General features: G+C 36.3%; 1 protein-coding gene across 4 annotated transcripts; it reads left to right on the plus strand.

Annotated features, from left to right (window-relative positions):
• Positions 1-2255: 2255 nt before the first annotated feature.
• LOC148598171 (uncharacterized) lies at positions 2256-11126 on the plus strand. 4 transcript variants are annotated; one of them, XR_015918417.1, is made up of 3 exons: positions 2256-3389; positions 3771-3864; positions 9374-11126. XR_015918417.1 is itself a non-coding variant. In XM_088560828.1 (2 exons), the coding sequence occupies exon 2, from the start codon at positions 3909-3911 to the stop codon at positions 5067-5069; it is 1161 nt and encodes a 386-aa protein (XP_088416954.1). In that variant the 5' UTR covers positions 2256-3420; positions 3771-3908; the 3' UTR covers positions 5070-5123. The 4 variants fall into 4 exon arrangements, 3 of the variants coding, with proteins under 3 accessions (XP_088416954.1, XP_088416955.1, XP_088416953.1); XM_088560828.1 differs by lacking the exon at positions 9374-11126 and having other exon boundaries at positions 2256-3420; positions 3771-5123; XM_088560829.1 differs by lacking the exon at positions 9374-11126 and having other exon boundaries at positions 3771-5123.
• The last annotated feature ends 7099 nt before the right edge of the window (positions 11127-18225 follow it).

An 18225-nucleotide genomic window follows, 5' to 3' on the forward strand; every position in this document is an offset into this window, starting at 1 on the left:
TGTCTACGTACATTGTAGTTTGTGACGATAAACTAAAAGTGTGTCCTCAAATTTAATTGTTTTTTTATCGTTGTCTCTGAAAATTTGGCTTTTTAGGAAAATATATCCCAACCTGTCATTTAAGTACAGTCGTCAAATAGAAAATGCATTTGTTAAAGGCGGGTTCGACCAGATTGGTTTATGATTAATGTTATTGAATAATATAAACACAATTAAAGTTTTACTATTTGGTAAGCGTTGCAGTGCTGAAAGCGTATGGTATTACAAACAGCTGTTAAATATGCTAGTTGCGCATGTGCTAAATGAGAAAGCAGTGAAATACCAATTACATTTGAATTTACCATCTTGTTACACAAATAACACTCACTATAATTCTTCGATAATCATTTAAAGAACATTTATTTTCTACTAAAACCACGTTGGAGAAATATTTTGATTCAGCTTATAGAGATTTCCAAAAAAAAAAAAATAATAATAATAGAATAAATGGAAATATAGTGTTGACCGACGGTCTAACTTTCAGAGATATGCTTTTAATTAATTCTACTTTATCCGAACATAGGCTTCTCAGACATGACACCTAATGTATACAAGAGCACAATTATTCACAATGCTATTTCCGAAGTGGTGGGGGGGGGGGGGTCCTCGATTTCACTAAAATCTAAAATAGATCCGAGTGAAATTTCTCGAATCAAACTCAATGTTGCTAAGATACACCCATATAGCTTTTAAATTTTGAAATAAAAACCACAATATCTCTCCGTTAATCAAGGCTCGAAAAGGGGGATATTTTTTTCAAGCATCAATTTTTCAGTAGCCACCCTACGCCTTAAATGCCTAATAAAATACAAAATATATGTGTTGTTAACTTTGAAATTAGATGCTTTTGGTTCCTTATTGTTCGGACAATATTTTCATGAAAATATCTTTATTTTTTCATTATCCACAATCGTAAACGTTTCTGTATTTTCTCATTGGCTTCATGTTGGTTTTAAGATCTGGCTGAATACTGAGGAAACATAATTGCGATATTGTAACCTAATATCCCCACTTAATAAATATGACTCTTATTATTTCACTTACTAAGGTTTTATACTCTTTTAACCGACACTATTAGCTATTAGTCACTTAGGCTCCGACCACTTTTATACTTTTGAGGATGTAGGTATAAACAAAAACACTAATAATCCGAATTTTATCAAACAAATGTTTTTACTCAATCATAGACAGGCAAAAAAATATATGTAATGTTATCCCCATTACTTAACAATAATAACTTTACGACAAACGTGATGACTTTTCATTCAGAATTGTCAACTTTCTTTTCATCTGTGGCAACTTCCCTTCAGCACCTGCGTATGAAGTGTTCATACCACAACGTTATGCCAGAGCTTGCCGAAACTACGCAGACATTTTGTATCGCGCTAGAATTCTATTGATTGATTGGTTGATTGTTGGGGTTTAACGCGCGAGCAACAATATTTCAGCTTTATTTAGGCAATGAACATGAAATGGGATGATAAAATGAACATGATGATGATGAAATGAAAAATAGGGATAGACACAAAGAGAATAGGGTTCACTAATTTTGATTGCCACAAGAAAAAGGGAGGGATGGGTAGGGTCGGGCAATTTAGCCTCCTGTGGCGGAGCGCAATGGTTCCTACACCTATCGAATACCACAGCAGGGTTCTTTAACATGCGAGGAATCTGGCAACTTTCCCAACACGGTGCACCACTAGGGTGTGCGGTCAGGTTTTCCGTATTGTAGCTTGACAACCCCAGCATGTAACACGCCAGGAGTACCCCATTCCACCACCTGAGGCAGCTAGAATTCTAACAAATAGGCTTCTGGAACAGGGTTATGTTGCTACAAGAGTAAAGTCACCACTACAGAAGTTGTATGGTCGTCATCATGATGATGTATCCAACTGCGCCTTGAAAACTGATTTATTCAACGTGTCATAGTTTTCCTTTCCTCGTTTGTCTAACCCGCACTTGACTTTTTATGAGCAACTCGTCGGGTGTTTCATGACGTTTATCCTACCGGTGTACCTGGTCCATGCTCCCAGTTTTTAGTGGAGAGCGAGTTGCTCATTTGCTTTTGTTACTTTGTATGTAAGATTTTAGTTACTTCATGCTCATTGTTGTGTAGGTCTGTTTTCCATGTCTGGTCCCTGTCCCTGGATTTCATTCTTTTGATTACCGCTATAACCTTGGTTCCCTTGATTATAGTTTGATGTACAGATTTTATTGTGTCACCGTATAGATTGTAAAGGGGGGATGTATTTGATATAGTTATTATGTAGATCGTATGCATATATGATCCGTACTTGAATTTGATAGATTATTAGTTGTTTATAATCTAGAAGGGGGATGTTTTGTTTATATGTTATCAATCACTCATCATATCATTCGTCATTCATTCATATTCATCATGACGTACATGTATTTGTAATCATCATGACGTACATTTAATCAATACGACATGAACTATATTTTGACTTTATACAGTATCGACATTCCCGCGCCACGGGCACTGCATGTCTTACTAACAAAATATTATAAAATCAATAACAATTGAAAATTTGCTCACTCCACAATAGTCGACGGAGGACGCAAGTCGCCGTTCAGGTACGAATATTTATTGATTAAGAAATTTATTTCATTTCTAAAATATTTTATTTGGAAACTTTATCATTCAATGAGATAAAGTTTAATAAGATTGATAGTAAGTAAATTGGATAAACGTTTTAGCTATTTGGAATTCATATAGTTTCAATTTGACAATAATCATTATTCTTTAGTTTAATAATATTTCATTTCAATTTCCGTAATTCATTTTCACAAATTTATGCAAAGTTAAAATTCGTATAGTTCATTCATTTCATGTTAGTTTATCATTCAATATCGGCAAATGATAGTTTTTGTGCATCGATACTCCGTAAATACACATTTATGGAATGTGTAGATCTTGTGCATTATTTTCAGGTTACGCTGTATTTGGCAAACATGTATATGTTTATTTTCAGACAAATAAAGTTAAATTACCAGGACGACTTTTTATGCAGCCATAATACAAATATTTTGCCGATGTCCCGGCCCTTGTATTTTGACCTGCGACAAATGGAGGTTCCACCGAGATAAGCTATAGTCCATGGTAATAATGGTACAACTTTATTAATGGTACTACTTTATAATGGTACAACTTTATTAATGGTACTACTTTAATGGTACAACTTTATTAATGGTACTACTTTAATGGTACAACTTTATTGGTACAACTTAAAATTACCAAATTTCAACTTTAACCACATATGTTCCGGAACCACGACAAACGGTATTGGTAAAATGGTTGGGATCCATACAAGAATTCCAGCAAATTAGCCGTCCGTATAATTATGAGAAGACATGGTTAAAGTATTAAAATTAGATTAATTGTGGGAAAGTCAACATAATTACAAGCCATTTATGTATTTGCGCAGACTTTATTTCAACAAAACATAATTTCGTAACATTGAAAGAAATTACAAACAGTATGCAACTGGAGTCAGTCCGATACCGTAATAGGAGTCGAACGATGTGCAGTTCCTTTTAATTTGCCGATAAGCAATTTGCGTTACATGATATGATGTATAGACGCCAGCGACAGGTCAACTGAGGACATTTTGCCGAAACATAAATATTTACAATTTTATTCATTTATATTGTGTACATGTGTTTATGTATTGATGTTTTATGAATATTGATATTTTAATTATATTTATCAGATTTATGAATTAATCTGCACAATGAGCACTGTAGATGTAATCACTCTCAAGCATGTCTGCCGCGACAGTTTCGACTGACATTGACTGATTATTGGTAAGTATCATCATTGTTCATTTCATTTTCATTGATCATTTTGCATGTTGAATTTATATTTGAGTTTAGTAACTCTATTAGTTATTATGGCATCGGGTGGCAAAGAGACACACAAGGAAGAGCAAAAGAGTAGTATTGAAAGTATTAGTGAAGAGAAAATAGCTCTTATGATCGATATTATTAATCGACATTCAGATTACAAAGTTGTTACATCTGAAGAGTTCGATAGAATGAAACATATTCCTTCTGCATTTGTAACTAGTACCCCAGCAGTAAGGAGCAGGCAAACGCCTACACATACCCCACCCCCTATTCATGATTTTCATGCCACAATGGCACATGATAATCCTGGTGTGTCTCAAGCTAAACCTAGAATACCAATATTTTCTGGGGAAGAGAAAAGCGAAGTGAATTTTGACGTATGGAAATACGAAGTCAGATGTATTATTAGAGAAGGGAATTATAGCGATATTATTTTGCGACAGAGTATACGTGGGTCTTTGAAGGGGAAAGCAAGAAGTTTGCTACTTTCATTGTCCGATGACGCTACACCGTCCCAGATTATAGATAAACTTGAAGGGGTCTATGGGAATGTGTTTAGTAGTGAAGCATTACTGCAGAGATTTTATAGTGAAAATCAACAACCAAATCAATCAGTTGCTGAATATGGTATGCAGTTAGAGGGTTTGATACAATTGGCTGTTGAAAAGGGTCAAATAAATCCTGCAGCTAAGAATGAGATGCTTCGGTCAAAATTTTGGTCTGGTTTGAGAGATCCATCATTGAAAAATGCTAGTAGATATAAGTATGATACTGTAATGGATTTTGATCAGTTAAGAAAAGAAATAAGATCAATAGAACTTGACTTATCTAATTATCAAAGGTCTAAAAGTACTGAGAAAAAGATACAACAACAAGCTTCGATTACTCAATCAGATAAACTAGATGAAGTATCGAAATCGTTGAAATCTCTGAACAAGAAAATAGAATCTATTGAAGATGAACTTAAAAAGTTGAAAGAGTCGAATAGAAATGAAAAACAAAATCAAAATGGAAAAGGGTCAGGACAAGGTTATAGAAGTTATAGAGGTTATAATAGTAGAGGTACGAATAGAGGTCAGAGAGGTAGTTTCGGAGGTAGAGGAAACTATAATAATAGTTACAACAACCAAGGTCAGAATAAATCCGATAATTTAAACGGATAAAGGTCTCGGTTGAAGGACGAACACGTGACTTTACACAAAAGGTTTCAGAAACCTTTAGTCCCAAAGAAAGTTATGATAAAGATCAACAAAGTCTGTTAGATAGAATGGTTGGAAAAGCTAATGAGGCAAATATCATTGTCAATAATGTTAAATGTAGGGCATTGATCGATAGTGGTTCAATGATTTCAACAATTTCAAGCTCAATGTTGAATAAATTGAAACCAGTACCTGAATTACGGGATCTGAGTGAATTATGTCTAACTGTCAATGTAGCAGGTGGCGCTGTTTTGCCATACCAAGGTTATATCGAGGCCAAAGTTAAGGTCAGTTTTATGTCACAAGATGAGGTTTATGTACCTCTATTAGTTGTTTCTCCGACTGAATACAATCAGAATGTTCCCATTGTAGTAGGGACAAATATAATCAAGCTTTTCCATATGTGTATGTCTGAGGATAATACTCAAGGTATTCCGAAAGAATGGAATTTAGCATTTAGTACTCTGACCGAATCAATTGTAGGTAAAGTTAAATCTACAAACAGAAAGCCCTTAAGGCTAAAACCCATGTCAGTCATGACGATTAATGGATTAGCTAAATCCAAGGTTTCATGTGATACAACTGTTGTAACAGAGAATTTAGAGGGCGATAACTCTGATTCTTTAGCAGTTTGCCCCAGAGTTGTTAATCTGAAGGGTAAAACTTGTAGAGTTCCAGTCAGAATATTTAATATGACAGCGAGAACAGTTGCCATTAAACCTAAAACAACTATATGTAGTCTGAACGAGGTCAAGGTCATGCGTCACATAGACTTAGATTCGAATGAGAAAAATGTTACGAAAGATATGCCTTTAGAGGAACTTGGTATTAAAATATCTGATAGTTTAGATTATGAGGTAAAGGATAGATTGCGAGGTTTGCTTGGAAAATGGAAGTCAGTATTTTCCAAAGGTTCTTCTGATATAGGGTATACAAAATTGTTAGAACACGAAATTAAATTGACCGACGATAAACCATTTAAAGAGCCGTATAGACGTATACCACCGGCGTTGTTTGATGAAGTTCGCGAACATGTTCGGGAAATGCTAGAAGCGGGTTGTATTCGCGAATCGAATAGTCCGTTCTCGAGTAACGTTGTACTTGTACGAAAGAAAGACGGTAGTCTTCGTTTCTGTATCGATTTTAGAAAGTTAAACAAACATACCGTGAAAGACGCGTACGCTCTACCGCGGATAGACGAGACGATTGATTGTCTGTCGGGTTCTAAGTTCTTTTCCCGCCTAGATCTCCGTTCGGCGTATTGGAATTGTGGAATCAAGGAATCTGATAAATTTATGACCGCTTTCAATTTAGGCCCTTTGGGATTTTACGAGTGGAATCGTCTCCCTTTTGGATTGACAAATTCCGGTGCGACGTTTCAAAGGTTAATGGAACGATGCATGGGCGAGGCTCATTTAAGACAATGTCTAGTTTTTCTAGATGATATAGTCGTGTTCTCGAGTACGATCGAACAACATTTCGAACGTTTGGAATCTGTGTTTAAGCGTCTTGAAGAGAATGGTTTAAAACTTCGCGGCGATAAATGTGAGTTTTTCAAGAGTGAGATTAAGTACCTTGGGTTTATTGTATCTGCCGACGGTATTAAGACCGATCCCGATAAAGTATCCGCCGTAAAAAGCTGGCCTAAAGTAAGTGGTGTCAAAGATCTTAGAAAATTTCTTGGTTTTACATCATACTACAGAAAGTTTATCAAGGACTATGCTAAGATTGCAAAGCCATTAAATGATTTGTTAATTGGTCACCACACTAACAAAAAAAAGGCTAAGCCTAAGAAGAAAGCAAAGCCAACTCCCTGGCAGTGGGGTACCAATGAGCAAAATGCGATGGATGCAATCATTAGCAAGCTTATAAATCCACCTGTTCTTGCTTTTGCAGACTTCTCGTTGCCTTTTATTCTTAATATAGACGCATCTGGAACTGGTCTTGGTGCTATATTGTATCAGAGAAGAGAAGGTAAAGAGAGGGTCATTGCATACGCTAGTCGTAGTTTACGTGGTCCAGAACGGTTATATCCGGCCCACAAGAGGGAATTTTTGGCACTTAAATGGGCAGTAACCGACAAATTTCATGATTATCTGTCAGGTAGTAAGTTTGAGGTCAGAACTGACAATAACCCATTAACCTACGTCTTAGATAAAGCTAAGCTTGATGCTACAGGACATAGGTGGGTGGCCGCATTGTCAAACTATGATTTCAATCTGAGCTATCGGACCGGTAAATCGAATATTGATGCCGATATTTTGTCCAGAAATCATACTAATCTAAACCACATAGACTGTGACGTCATTAAGGCAGTATGTAGTTCAGCAACTATTGCTCAGTCAGAACAACCAATAGTAGAAAGTTTACTGTTATCGCAAGATGCAGAAATTGTCGACAATATGGATTATCAGTCAAATTTATCCGATATTGACTGGTCCAAAGAACAGAAATGTGACATTGCAATCAGTAGAATTATCGAATTAATTAGTACTGGACATAAACCGACGAAACGGCAGATCTCGAAGGAAAGCGATGACGTCAAGAAATATATAAGAGAATGGGATAAATTATATATGCAACAGGAGGTTTTATATAGAAAGAGTTTTATCAACAACGAGTCAGTTTCTCAGCTAGTGTTGCCCGATATCTACCGTGAGATCGCTCTTGTAGGTCTTCACGACGATGTTGGTCATCAGGGCCGAGATAGGACTTTGTCGTTGGTAAAATCCAGGTATTATTGGCCAGGTGTAGATAAAGACGTTGAACGTAAGGTGTCGTCATGTGCAAAATGCATTCTAAGAAAAACCAGATCAACGAAATCCGCAGAATTGATTAATATATCTTCGTCTCAGCCTTTGGAGAATCTATGTATAGATTATCTAACACTGGAACGATCCAAAGGGGGTTATGAAAATATATTAGTCATAACTGATCATTTCACAAGGTATGCTCAGGCAATTCCAACAAGGAATCAGTCAGCTAAAACTACAGCCAAAAGTTTATGGGAACATTTCATTCAACATTATTCGTTTCCATCTCGTATACATAGCGACCAAGGTCGAAACTTTGAGTCGAAAGTTATCAGAGAGCTATGCGATTTGGCAGGCGTTAAGAAATCACGCACCACCCCTTACCACCCACAAGGTAATGGCCAATGCGAACGATTTAATCAAACTCTGTTAAATATGCTAGGCACTCTCGAAGATGATAAAAAGGCGAATTGGAAGAGTTATGTAGCACCGCTAGTACATGCTTATAATGCTACTAAGCATGAAAGTACTGGTTATAGTCCGCATTTTCTAATGTTTGGTTGGCATCCACGTCTTGCTATTGATGCATTTTTAGGTAGTGACGTCAACTCTTCTTCGACAGCCGATCGAAATTCGTATGTCTATGGTTTGAAGAAAAGATTGCAGTTCGCATATAAAACGGCAGCGAAAACAGCAGAAAGGGTTAATAGACGTCATAAATCTCGATACGATCTCAGGGTACGTCAATCAACACTTGAACCGGGTGATCGAGTATTATTGAAGAATGTAGCATTCAAAGGAAAACATAAATTGGCAAATAAATGGGGTAAAGAACCTTACATCGTAATGTCTCGACCCGATTCTGAAATTCCAGTTTATGTGATCCGACAAGAACACGGACGAATCCGAAAAACGGTACATAGAAATATGTTATTACCGATTACATCTGTCCAATTTCTGGATTCTGGGGAAACGAGTCGGAACCGCCCAGAAAGAAAGGAGACGGAAGTTTGTGTCGACGTTACAGAATCGAATGAGAATGATTATTCAGTTGGTATTGACGATGTGGAGTATGAACCGGAGTCTAATTCCGAGGATGAACTCGTTTTTGTAAGACGTGACGGATCACAGAAACAGGTTAGTCCTTTGAATCCATTGGCAGTTCCGTTTGATCCACAAGTAATCGTTAGGCGTGACAATTATTCGTCCGATTCAAGTTCGAGCAGTTATAATAAACTGTCGAGTTTAACTGATACCCGATCGAGTGCGACATTAGAGAATTCGATTTCCGATGTACGAGAAAGTAGCGAGTCCGTCGTTGAACCAAATGTTAGTGAACCGGATGTTACACCAGAAATCCCAGTTCGTAGGTCTACTAGACAAGTCAGACCACCTATCAGATTTAGAGATTATGTTACATAGTTTTATTAATTCATTAATTATATATATTTCATTTTGCGATTTTGTTTATATTAACGGAAATTTCCATATAGAATATATATTCATTTCTTTTAGATTGAAATGAACCCGCGGACCTATACATACACCTCCAGTAGAGGAAGAACACTGGAAGGCAAATTGTTTTGCCAACATTTATACGTAAAACCGGGTGCAAACTTGAGACAATTATGTGACAAAGCGTACGATGATTTAAAAGATATAGATGGTAACAAAATCGTTTATTTTATAGCGGGTATACCGGACATATGCTCCGTTCGCAGAGCAAACCGTTATCAAGAATCTTGCTTAGAGATCAGAGATTCAAAAGGAGAAAAGATCAATCATATGCAGATTTTTAAAACTAATATCCGTATGATAGAAGAGAAGTTAAGTTCCATAGATTGCAAAATAGTAATGGCAACGATTACTACTATGAGTTGCGTGGTATGGAACAATATAAGACTTCAACAAGGAAAAACTTCTTATCTTCTATTGGATACGCATTATAATAATATGCAAGAGATGCTGAACGAAATCTTAAACAAAATAAATAGTTATATTACAGAATATAACACCGGCAACGGATTTGTCACACCGTTTTTGCACACACCAGTTCATAAATATAATAAAGGCAGAATTCGATACGTTTATTCGAAATTGATTGATGGTGTACATCCGGGAATCGAATTACGTGATGTATGGATTCGACGTTTGAATTCTGTATTTGGATGTAATGAGTCCAAGTTGAAAAATTGAGAAACAAAATGGGTTCACAAACATGATGTAAATCTGTCTGATATTTTGATAAATTGTATTGTTTGCAATATTTTACATGTGTATAAATAAATACTTGTTTTCATATGAATTTTGGACATTTGTAATCGCATAGAGGCGCTTGCCACATGTTTGACTTGGGAATGGCCAAATTTCATTTTGAATATTTGACTATGCATTTTCGATTGTATTATAAGGTTTATTTTTTTGTCATTGGTTTCGGGGACGAATCCCATTTTTCTTATGGAGGGGGTGTATGTCACCGTATAGATTGTAAAGGGGGGATGTATTTGATATAGTTATTATGTAGATCGTATGCATATATGATCCGTACTTGAATTTGATAGATTATTAGTTGTTTATAATCTAGAAGGGGGATGTTTTGTTTATATGTTATCAATCACTCATCATATCATTCGTCATTCATTCATATTCATCATGACGTACATGTATTTGTAATCATCATGACGTACATTTAATCAATACGACATGAACTATATTTTGACTTTATACAGTATCGACATTCCCGCGCCACGGGCACTGCATGTCTTACTAACAAAATATTATAAAATCAATAACAATTGAAAATTTGCTCACTCCACAATAGTCGACGGAGGACGCAAGTCGCCGTTCAGGTACGAATATTTATTGATTAAGAAATTTATTTCATTTCTAAAATATTTTATTTGGAAACTTTATCATTCAATGAGATAAAGTTTAATAAGATTGATAGTAAGTAAATTGGATAAACGTTTTAGCTATTTGGAATTCATATAGTTTCAATTTGACAATAATCATTATTCTTTAGTTTAATAATATTTCATTTCAATTTCCGTAATTCATTTTCACAAATTTATGCAAAGTTAAAATTCGTATAGTTCATTCATTTCATGTTAGTTTATCATTCAATATCGGCAAATGATAGTTTTTGTGCATCGATACTCCGTAAATACACATTTATGGAATGTGTAGATCTTGTGCATTATTTTCAGGTTACGCTGTATTTGGCAAACATGTATATGTTTATTTTCAGACAAATAAAGTTAAATTACCAGGACGACTTTTTATGCAGCCATAATACAAATATTTTGCCGATGTCCCGGCCCTTGTATTTTGACCTGCGACAATTGTTTATTGCATTCTTACTATTATTATGGTCTGAAATTTGTTTGGGCCGAAAGAACGGCATTCGTATGGAGTCCGAAATGTTTTTGGGTCGAATTGTCCGGTATTGATACGCCGTTTTCCTAAACATTTAGTGCCATGTTTTGAACACCCCTGTCTTGAAAAAAAACATAGATTTGTATTACATCATTGAAGGTTGGAAATTTTTTCCGGCATTGGTGTAGCCCTCAAATGGAATTACAAAGTAAATGAGAATGAAGCTGCCATTGTTGCATGCGCAGACCTGATATTGATGGTTTTTCTCACGCCATAAATATACTGACAGCAGTTGGCAATACAACCTTTAACGCTCCCTTCGGGAGAGTATAATTGTATACAAGTATAAAGAATTGTTTATTTCATCAGGACAAAACATGTACATTACAGACAGACTCTGTTTGCAATTTACCTATTTTGTTCTAATGCAGTCAAGGTTTTTGATCTTTTTTCTTTTTTTACTTGGTCTTTATTTGCTTGATGGTCTAAAGTTTTTTTTTTAAATTTTTTTTATGTCGAAATAAAAGGGCACATGGTGTTAAATAAAATCGAATAAGGACTAAAACCACACAAAAAAAACTAAACAAACACACACACACACACACACACACACACACAAAACAACCAAACAAACAGAATCAAACAGTTGTATGGTAAATGTGTCCCGACTTAAAAACACTATACATCGTTGTTTTTTCAAAACATAGAAGGTAGTAGTTACATGTTTTACTTTCTGATCATGCGATTCTACTTAATTTTAGTTTCTGGTCCATACAATGTATCTGCTGTCCAGATATGCAAGTATTCGTTGCCATGGTAGCAAGTATAAGCATTATATTTTGAAGGTCGTTGTTTTAAACTTTTCAAATATCTAAAGTGCACGTAGCTTGAGTTAAATTGTTTACTACACATCTGATAACATTTATAACAGTTTATGTTTACCTTAATATACTTTAAAATAATACATCAACTTAGCAAGCATTGGTCACCATTACTATAGGTGCTGCCAACATTCCTCTTAGAAACCAAGAATCTTGACAAGACACACTTTAAAAACGCATAATTTTATCCGACTTTATCCGAACATGCTTTGACTGTTGTTCAACTGTACCGTTGTGATAATTGAGATTATTTCTTCATAAAGCAAAAAATATAACAGTCATTCTTTAAATATTTTAGCTTAGCTTGTACTGTTTACCATTAACCGTGATGTTGACTTCGTCCTCTGTAAAATGAACTAATGCTGCTTCACACCCTTGTATACAGTATTGCAAAAATCGTAAACATATTGGTATTTATTTCCGAATATTCATTTTCTACCAAAGGAAAGAAAACATTAACTAAATATTATTTTCTCCATTTGCCTTTTAATGAAGAAAAACTAGACTAAAAGATGTAAATGTTTGTTGTTTGTTGGGATTTAACGCCCGAGCAGCAATATTTTAGCTATATTCTGGCGATGAACATGAAAGGGATGATAAAATGAACATGAAATGATGATGAAATGAAAAAAGTGATGGTACACATGGATAATGGGGTCAACAAATTTTGATTGCCACAAAATAAAAGGAAGGGATGGGTAGGGTTGGGCAATTTAGCCTCCTGTGGCGGAGCGCAAAGGTTCCTACTCCTACCGAATACCACAGCAGGTGTTCTTTAACGTGCGAGGAACGTGGCATCTTTCCCAAACACGGTGCACCACTATGGTTTGCGGTCAGGTTTGCCGTATTATAGCCTGACAACCCCAGCATGTAACACGCCAGGGGTACCCCATTCCACCACCTGGGGCACACATCCCAGATGCTCTATGAGCAGAGCGCATAGCCCCCGACTATTTAGTAGCCTTTTACAAGTTTAGCTCTGCTGCAGGCCTATTCTTTTGATGTCTGGACCTGCAAAGTGCCAAATACGAAGAAAGATCTAAATAAAAAAAATAATTGTATACAAGGAGTACTCAAAACTAGCAGTATCGAAATAGAAAGGTCCACGTGTAATACAAGTAATGAAGGTCGAACTGTATAAATTTTCGTGATTTCTTACATCAAAAGGCTATGGACGAGAAATGCTCTAGTTAGCCTAAAATATAACTGCAAATTAGTCATCAAGTATTGAAGTATTTAATTGTAAGACTTGAATTCATAACAAATTTAAAAAATGTAAAGACTCCAGATAATTCTTGTATTAAAAGAACAAACAAAAATGATTTAAGTTTACCAATTTTCAGATAGTCTTTCAATTTGTACTTTTTGGTGACTTTTTGTTATACATTGTATTTTTCGGTGCCCACAAAAAAAAACAAAAAACAAAAACAAAACAAAAAACCACAACAACAAAAACAAAAACAACAAAAACATCTGCATAATCTGGATAAATTAATAATTCTAATATGACACCCTTAAAAGGCTCAAAGACAACAACTGTGGTAGATTTTCGATTGCTATATAAGCCTCACCCTACTTGGGCGTGGCTTGTATGTGTGTAAATTACTGCCCAACTTGAAGTTTGTAAACAAACACACGAAACATTCCGATGTGTAACAACTGTTTTTAATTCATTTCAGTACCGTGAATGAACATTTAATTCATATTTAAGAACACATTAAACGTTATGTTTTAGATTGATTGACTGATTGATTGTTGGGGTTTAACGCCCACGCAGCAATATTTCAGCTATATTTAGACATGAACATGAAATGATGATAAAATGAAATAAAGGATTGAACACAAGGATAATAGGGTAGCAAAATTTTGATTGTCATTAGAAAAAGAGAGGTATGGGTAGGGTCGGGCAATTTAGCCTCCTGTGGCGGAGCGCAAAGGTTCCTACTCCTACTCGAATACCACAGCAGGGTTCTTTAATGCGCGATGAAGGTGACATCTTTCACAACACGGTGCACCACTATGGTTTGCGGTCAGGTTTTCCGTCTTATAGTCTGACAACCCCAGCATGTAACACGCCAAGGGTACCCCATTCCACCACCTGGGGCACACATCCCAGTTGTTCTGTGGGCAGAGCGCCTAGCCCCTGGCTAGGTTTCTGAGCACTACTTAGTCACCTTTTACGACAACCTTAGCGCTGCTACAGGCCTATTCTTTTGACACACGGACCTACACGGGGCTTATGTTTTAGAAAAGTGTTGGTATCATTTTCAGTAATAATCACTTAAACACTCGCCACGTGCCACGTGTCCCATCATATTTGAAAAGAACAAACGTCAATGAATGAAAGATTATACCTGTCCATGTCTGAACACTGACCTTATAATGCCAACGCCAACACCTTTTGCCATATTTAACATCGTTCTACTTAATTCGCCCTTTCCTTCATTATATAAAATACAAATCAAAGTTTCACTGGCGACCATTTCAACTGACATAGGGTTAAGTCTACAGCCAGATATTGACAAATATGGCGGGTCTAAGGTTACCGTAATAGGTCACGAAAATGTAAAAAAACTATCATAATTGTCCTATTAGAATTGAAATAAATCATTTCGTAATTACATACATATAGCTTATCCTTTGTAAAAATTAAAAGTTGCTTCTTGGGTGTCGACACAGTGTTCTGGATGTAAACATGGAAAGAAGACAACAAAATAAACAACGCTCAGTAGATTTCGTTAAATGACGTATAGTTGTGGTTACAAAGATTACAGCGAGTATTATAATTAACTTCAGAGAATAGTTTTAGTTGGTCTTTCTATGATCGAATTATCACTACTTGGATATATGTCGAACTTACGTTGTTAACCAGGCGATTAACAGGGAGATTTAAAGCATCTATCATTTCATATGTATTTTTTGCTACCCTGATAGGGACTTAAAATCTCTTTGTGAAGATTTCCATTTAATCAATGGAAGAACGACTCTAATCACTGATGTTCAGTATATTATTCACAATAATACATTTAAAAATCAACACTACTTCTATGCTACCTCCTCGCTCTTATTTCGTAGCAAGTTCTGTAAGTACATCCACAAAGTAATTTTAATAGTTTCTCGTATAAATAGGTATCTACGGGTTTTACAATAACCTTTCGAAAGTACTAACCGAGCGTGGACAACTGAAAGTACATACAGTACGAAATGATATATTTTTGTGCAACACCATTCTGCAAATCAACTTTTCTTAAATAGCCCATACATTAAAATGCATTATACAATATCCTAACAGCAAACTGTTTAAATAGGCCAATGAGTGCCAAGGCTACATCGGTTTTCAAAGACCACGATGTAGCAACAACATTGTCTACTATACATAACAAATATGTTGTCGTACCAGCAGACAAAGCCGAAAACAATATTGTTTTTGTCTGCAAAACGTTTTACGCCCAATGTTTATTATCAGAAGTAGACGTAGAAAATAATAGCCGTGATAAGACCTATACTGCTACCACACTCTCCAAAGAAGAGATTGTGGAAAACCATAAATCTGTGCAATCCTCTTTTGGTCTCTGTACCAAGGACGATGATTGTGATTTACCGTCTATTTGCTGGATTCCTAAACTCCACAAGAATCCATACGAACAAAGTTTCATAGCTAGATTTGCAAAATATACCACCAAACCTCTTTCAAAACTTTTAACTTCTATACTCACAACTGTCAAAGAGGGTCTATTCCTACCACAATACTTGTTACTCCCGTAGTGGTATTAATTCATTGTGGATCCTGAATAATCTGATGATCTTTTGGAGACAATCACTTCAAGACTATTATATGAATATAATAACATTAAAACCTCTGATTTTTCAACACTGTATACTTTTATTCCCCATATTCAGTTAAAATCCCGAGTTAAAAACACTATACATCGTTGTTTTTCCAAAAAAGATGGTACACCTAGATACAAATATATAGTTCTTGGTTGAGATTCCTCATGCTTTGTAAGAAATAATTCCAAATCATCTTCCAAATATACAGAGGAGAATGTTTACAAAATGCTAGAATTTTTAATCGACAATATATTTGTCCATTGTGATGGACGTGTTTTTCAACAAACGGTCGGCATTCCAATGGGACAAAATTGTGCTCCTTTACTTGCTGACCTTTTCCTTCACACTTATTAGGCTAACTTTATAGCTGATCTGATCCGAAAGAAAGAATATCGTTTAGCTAGATCCTTTCATCCCCATTCCACCACCTGGGGCACACATCCCAGTTGTTCTGTGGGCAGAGCGTCTAGCCCCTGACTAGGTTTCTGAGCACTATTTAGTCGCCTTTTACGACAAGCTTAGCGCTGCTATTCTTTCGATACCCGGACCTACACGGGGCTTATGTTTTAGAAAAGTGTTGGTATCATTTTCAGTAATAATCACTTAAACACTCGCCACGTGCCACGTGTCCCATCATATTTGAAAAGAACAAACGTCAATGAATGAAAGATTATACCTGTCCATGTCTGAACACTGACCTTATAATGCCAACGCCAACACCTTTTGCCATATTTAACATCGTTCTACTTAATTCGCCCTTTCCTTCATTATATAAAATACAAATCAAAGTTTCACTGGCGACCATTTCAACTGACATAGGGTTAAGTCTACAGCCAGATAATGACAAATATGGCGGGTCTAAGGTTACCGTAATAGGTCACGAAAATGTAAAAAACTATCATAATTGTCCTATTAGAATAGAAATAAATAATTCGTAATTACATACATAAAGCTTATCATTTGTAAAAATATAAAGTTGCTTCTTGGGTGTCGACACAGTGTTCTGGATGTAAACATGGAAAGAAGACAACAAAATTAACGTAATTTTCCTTCACACTTATTAGGCTAACTTTATAGCTGATCTGATCCGAAAATAAGAATATCGTTTAGCTAGATCCTTTCATCTCAGTTTCCAGCATGTAGATGACGTATTGTCTTTAAACAATCCTAATTCCGGGGATTTATTTGTTTGTTTGTATGTTTGTTTGTTGATGTTTAACGTCCCAGCAGCAATATTTCAGTTATATTCAGACGATGAACATGAAATTTATGATAAAAATGAACATGAAATGATGATGAAATGAAAAAGGGATGGGACACAAGGACAACGGGGTCGACAAATTTTGATTGCCAAGGGGAAATAGGGAGAGGTGGGTAAGGTCGGGCAATTTAGCCTCCTGTGGCGGAGTCCTATGATTCCTACTCCGGGAGAATACCACAGTAGGGTTTTTTAACGTGCGAGGAACGTGGCATCTTTCCCAACACGGTGCATCACTATGGTTTGCGGTCAGGTTTTCCGTATTATAGCCTGACAACCCCAGCATGTAACACGCCAAGGGTACCCCATTCCATCACCTGGGGCACACATCCCAGTTGCTCTGTGGGCAGAGCGCCCTCGCCCCCGGCTAGGGTTCTGAGCACTATTTAGTCTCCTTTTACGACAAGCTTAGCGCTGCTGCAGGCCTATTCTTTTAACACCTGGACCTGCACAGGGCTCGGGAATTTGAGACATTGCATCTACCCCAAAGAACTTGAGATAAAGGATACTACAGACAATGTGAAATCAGCCTCATATCTTGACCTACACTTAGGAATCAATAGTAAAGGCAAACTATAGACCAAACTTTACGATAAACATGATGATTTTTCATTCAAAATTGTCAACTTTCCTTTTATCTGTGGCAACATCCCTTCTGTACCTGCGCATGGAGTGTTCATATCACAACTCATACGTTATGCCAGAGCTTGCCGAAACTATGCAGACTTTTTGTATCGCGCTAGAACTCTAACAAATAGGCTTCTGGAACAGGGTTATGTTGCTACAAGATTGAAGTCATCAATACAGAAGTTTTATGGTCGTCATCATGAACTCGTGGATCGTTATGGTGTATCCATCTGCATCATGAAAACTGATTCATTCAACGGGTCATAGTTTTGCTTTCCTCGTTTGTCTACCCCGACTTGACTTTTTATGAGCAACTCGGCGGATGTTTCTAGAAAACCAGAGGACGCTTACACTGCCGGTGCACCTGGTCCATGCTCCCAGGTTTTAGTGGAGTC

The sequence above is a fragment of the Perna viridis genome, chromosome 14 (assembly GCF_037379345.1).
Source record: "Perna viridis isolate PV_CMFRI_1.1 ecotype Kerala chromosome 14, ASM3737934v1, whole genome shotgun sequence".
NCBI classification, from domain to species: domain Eukaryota; kingdom Metazoa; phylum Mollusca; class Bivalvia; order Mytilida; family Mytilidae; genus Perna; species Perna viridis.

Excerpts from the sequence above, each read along its gene's own strand:
- LOC148598171 (XM_088560828.1), top strand. The coding sequence starts at position 3,909 with ATGTTGAATTTATATTTGAGTTTAGTAACTCTATTAGTTATTATGGCA.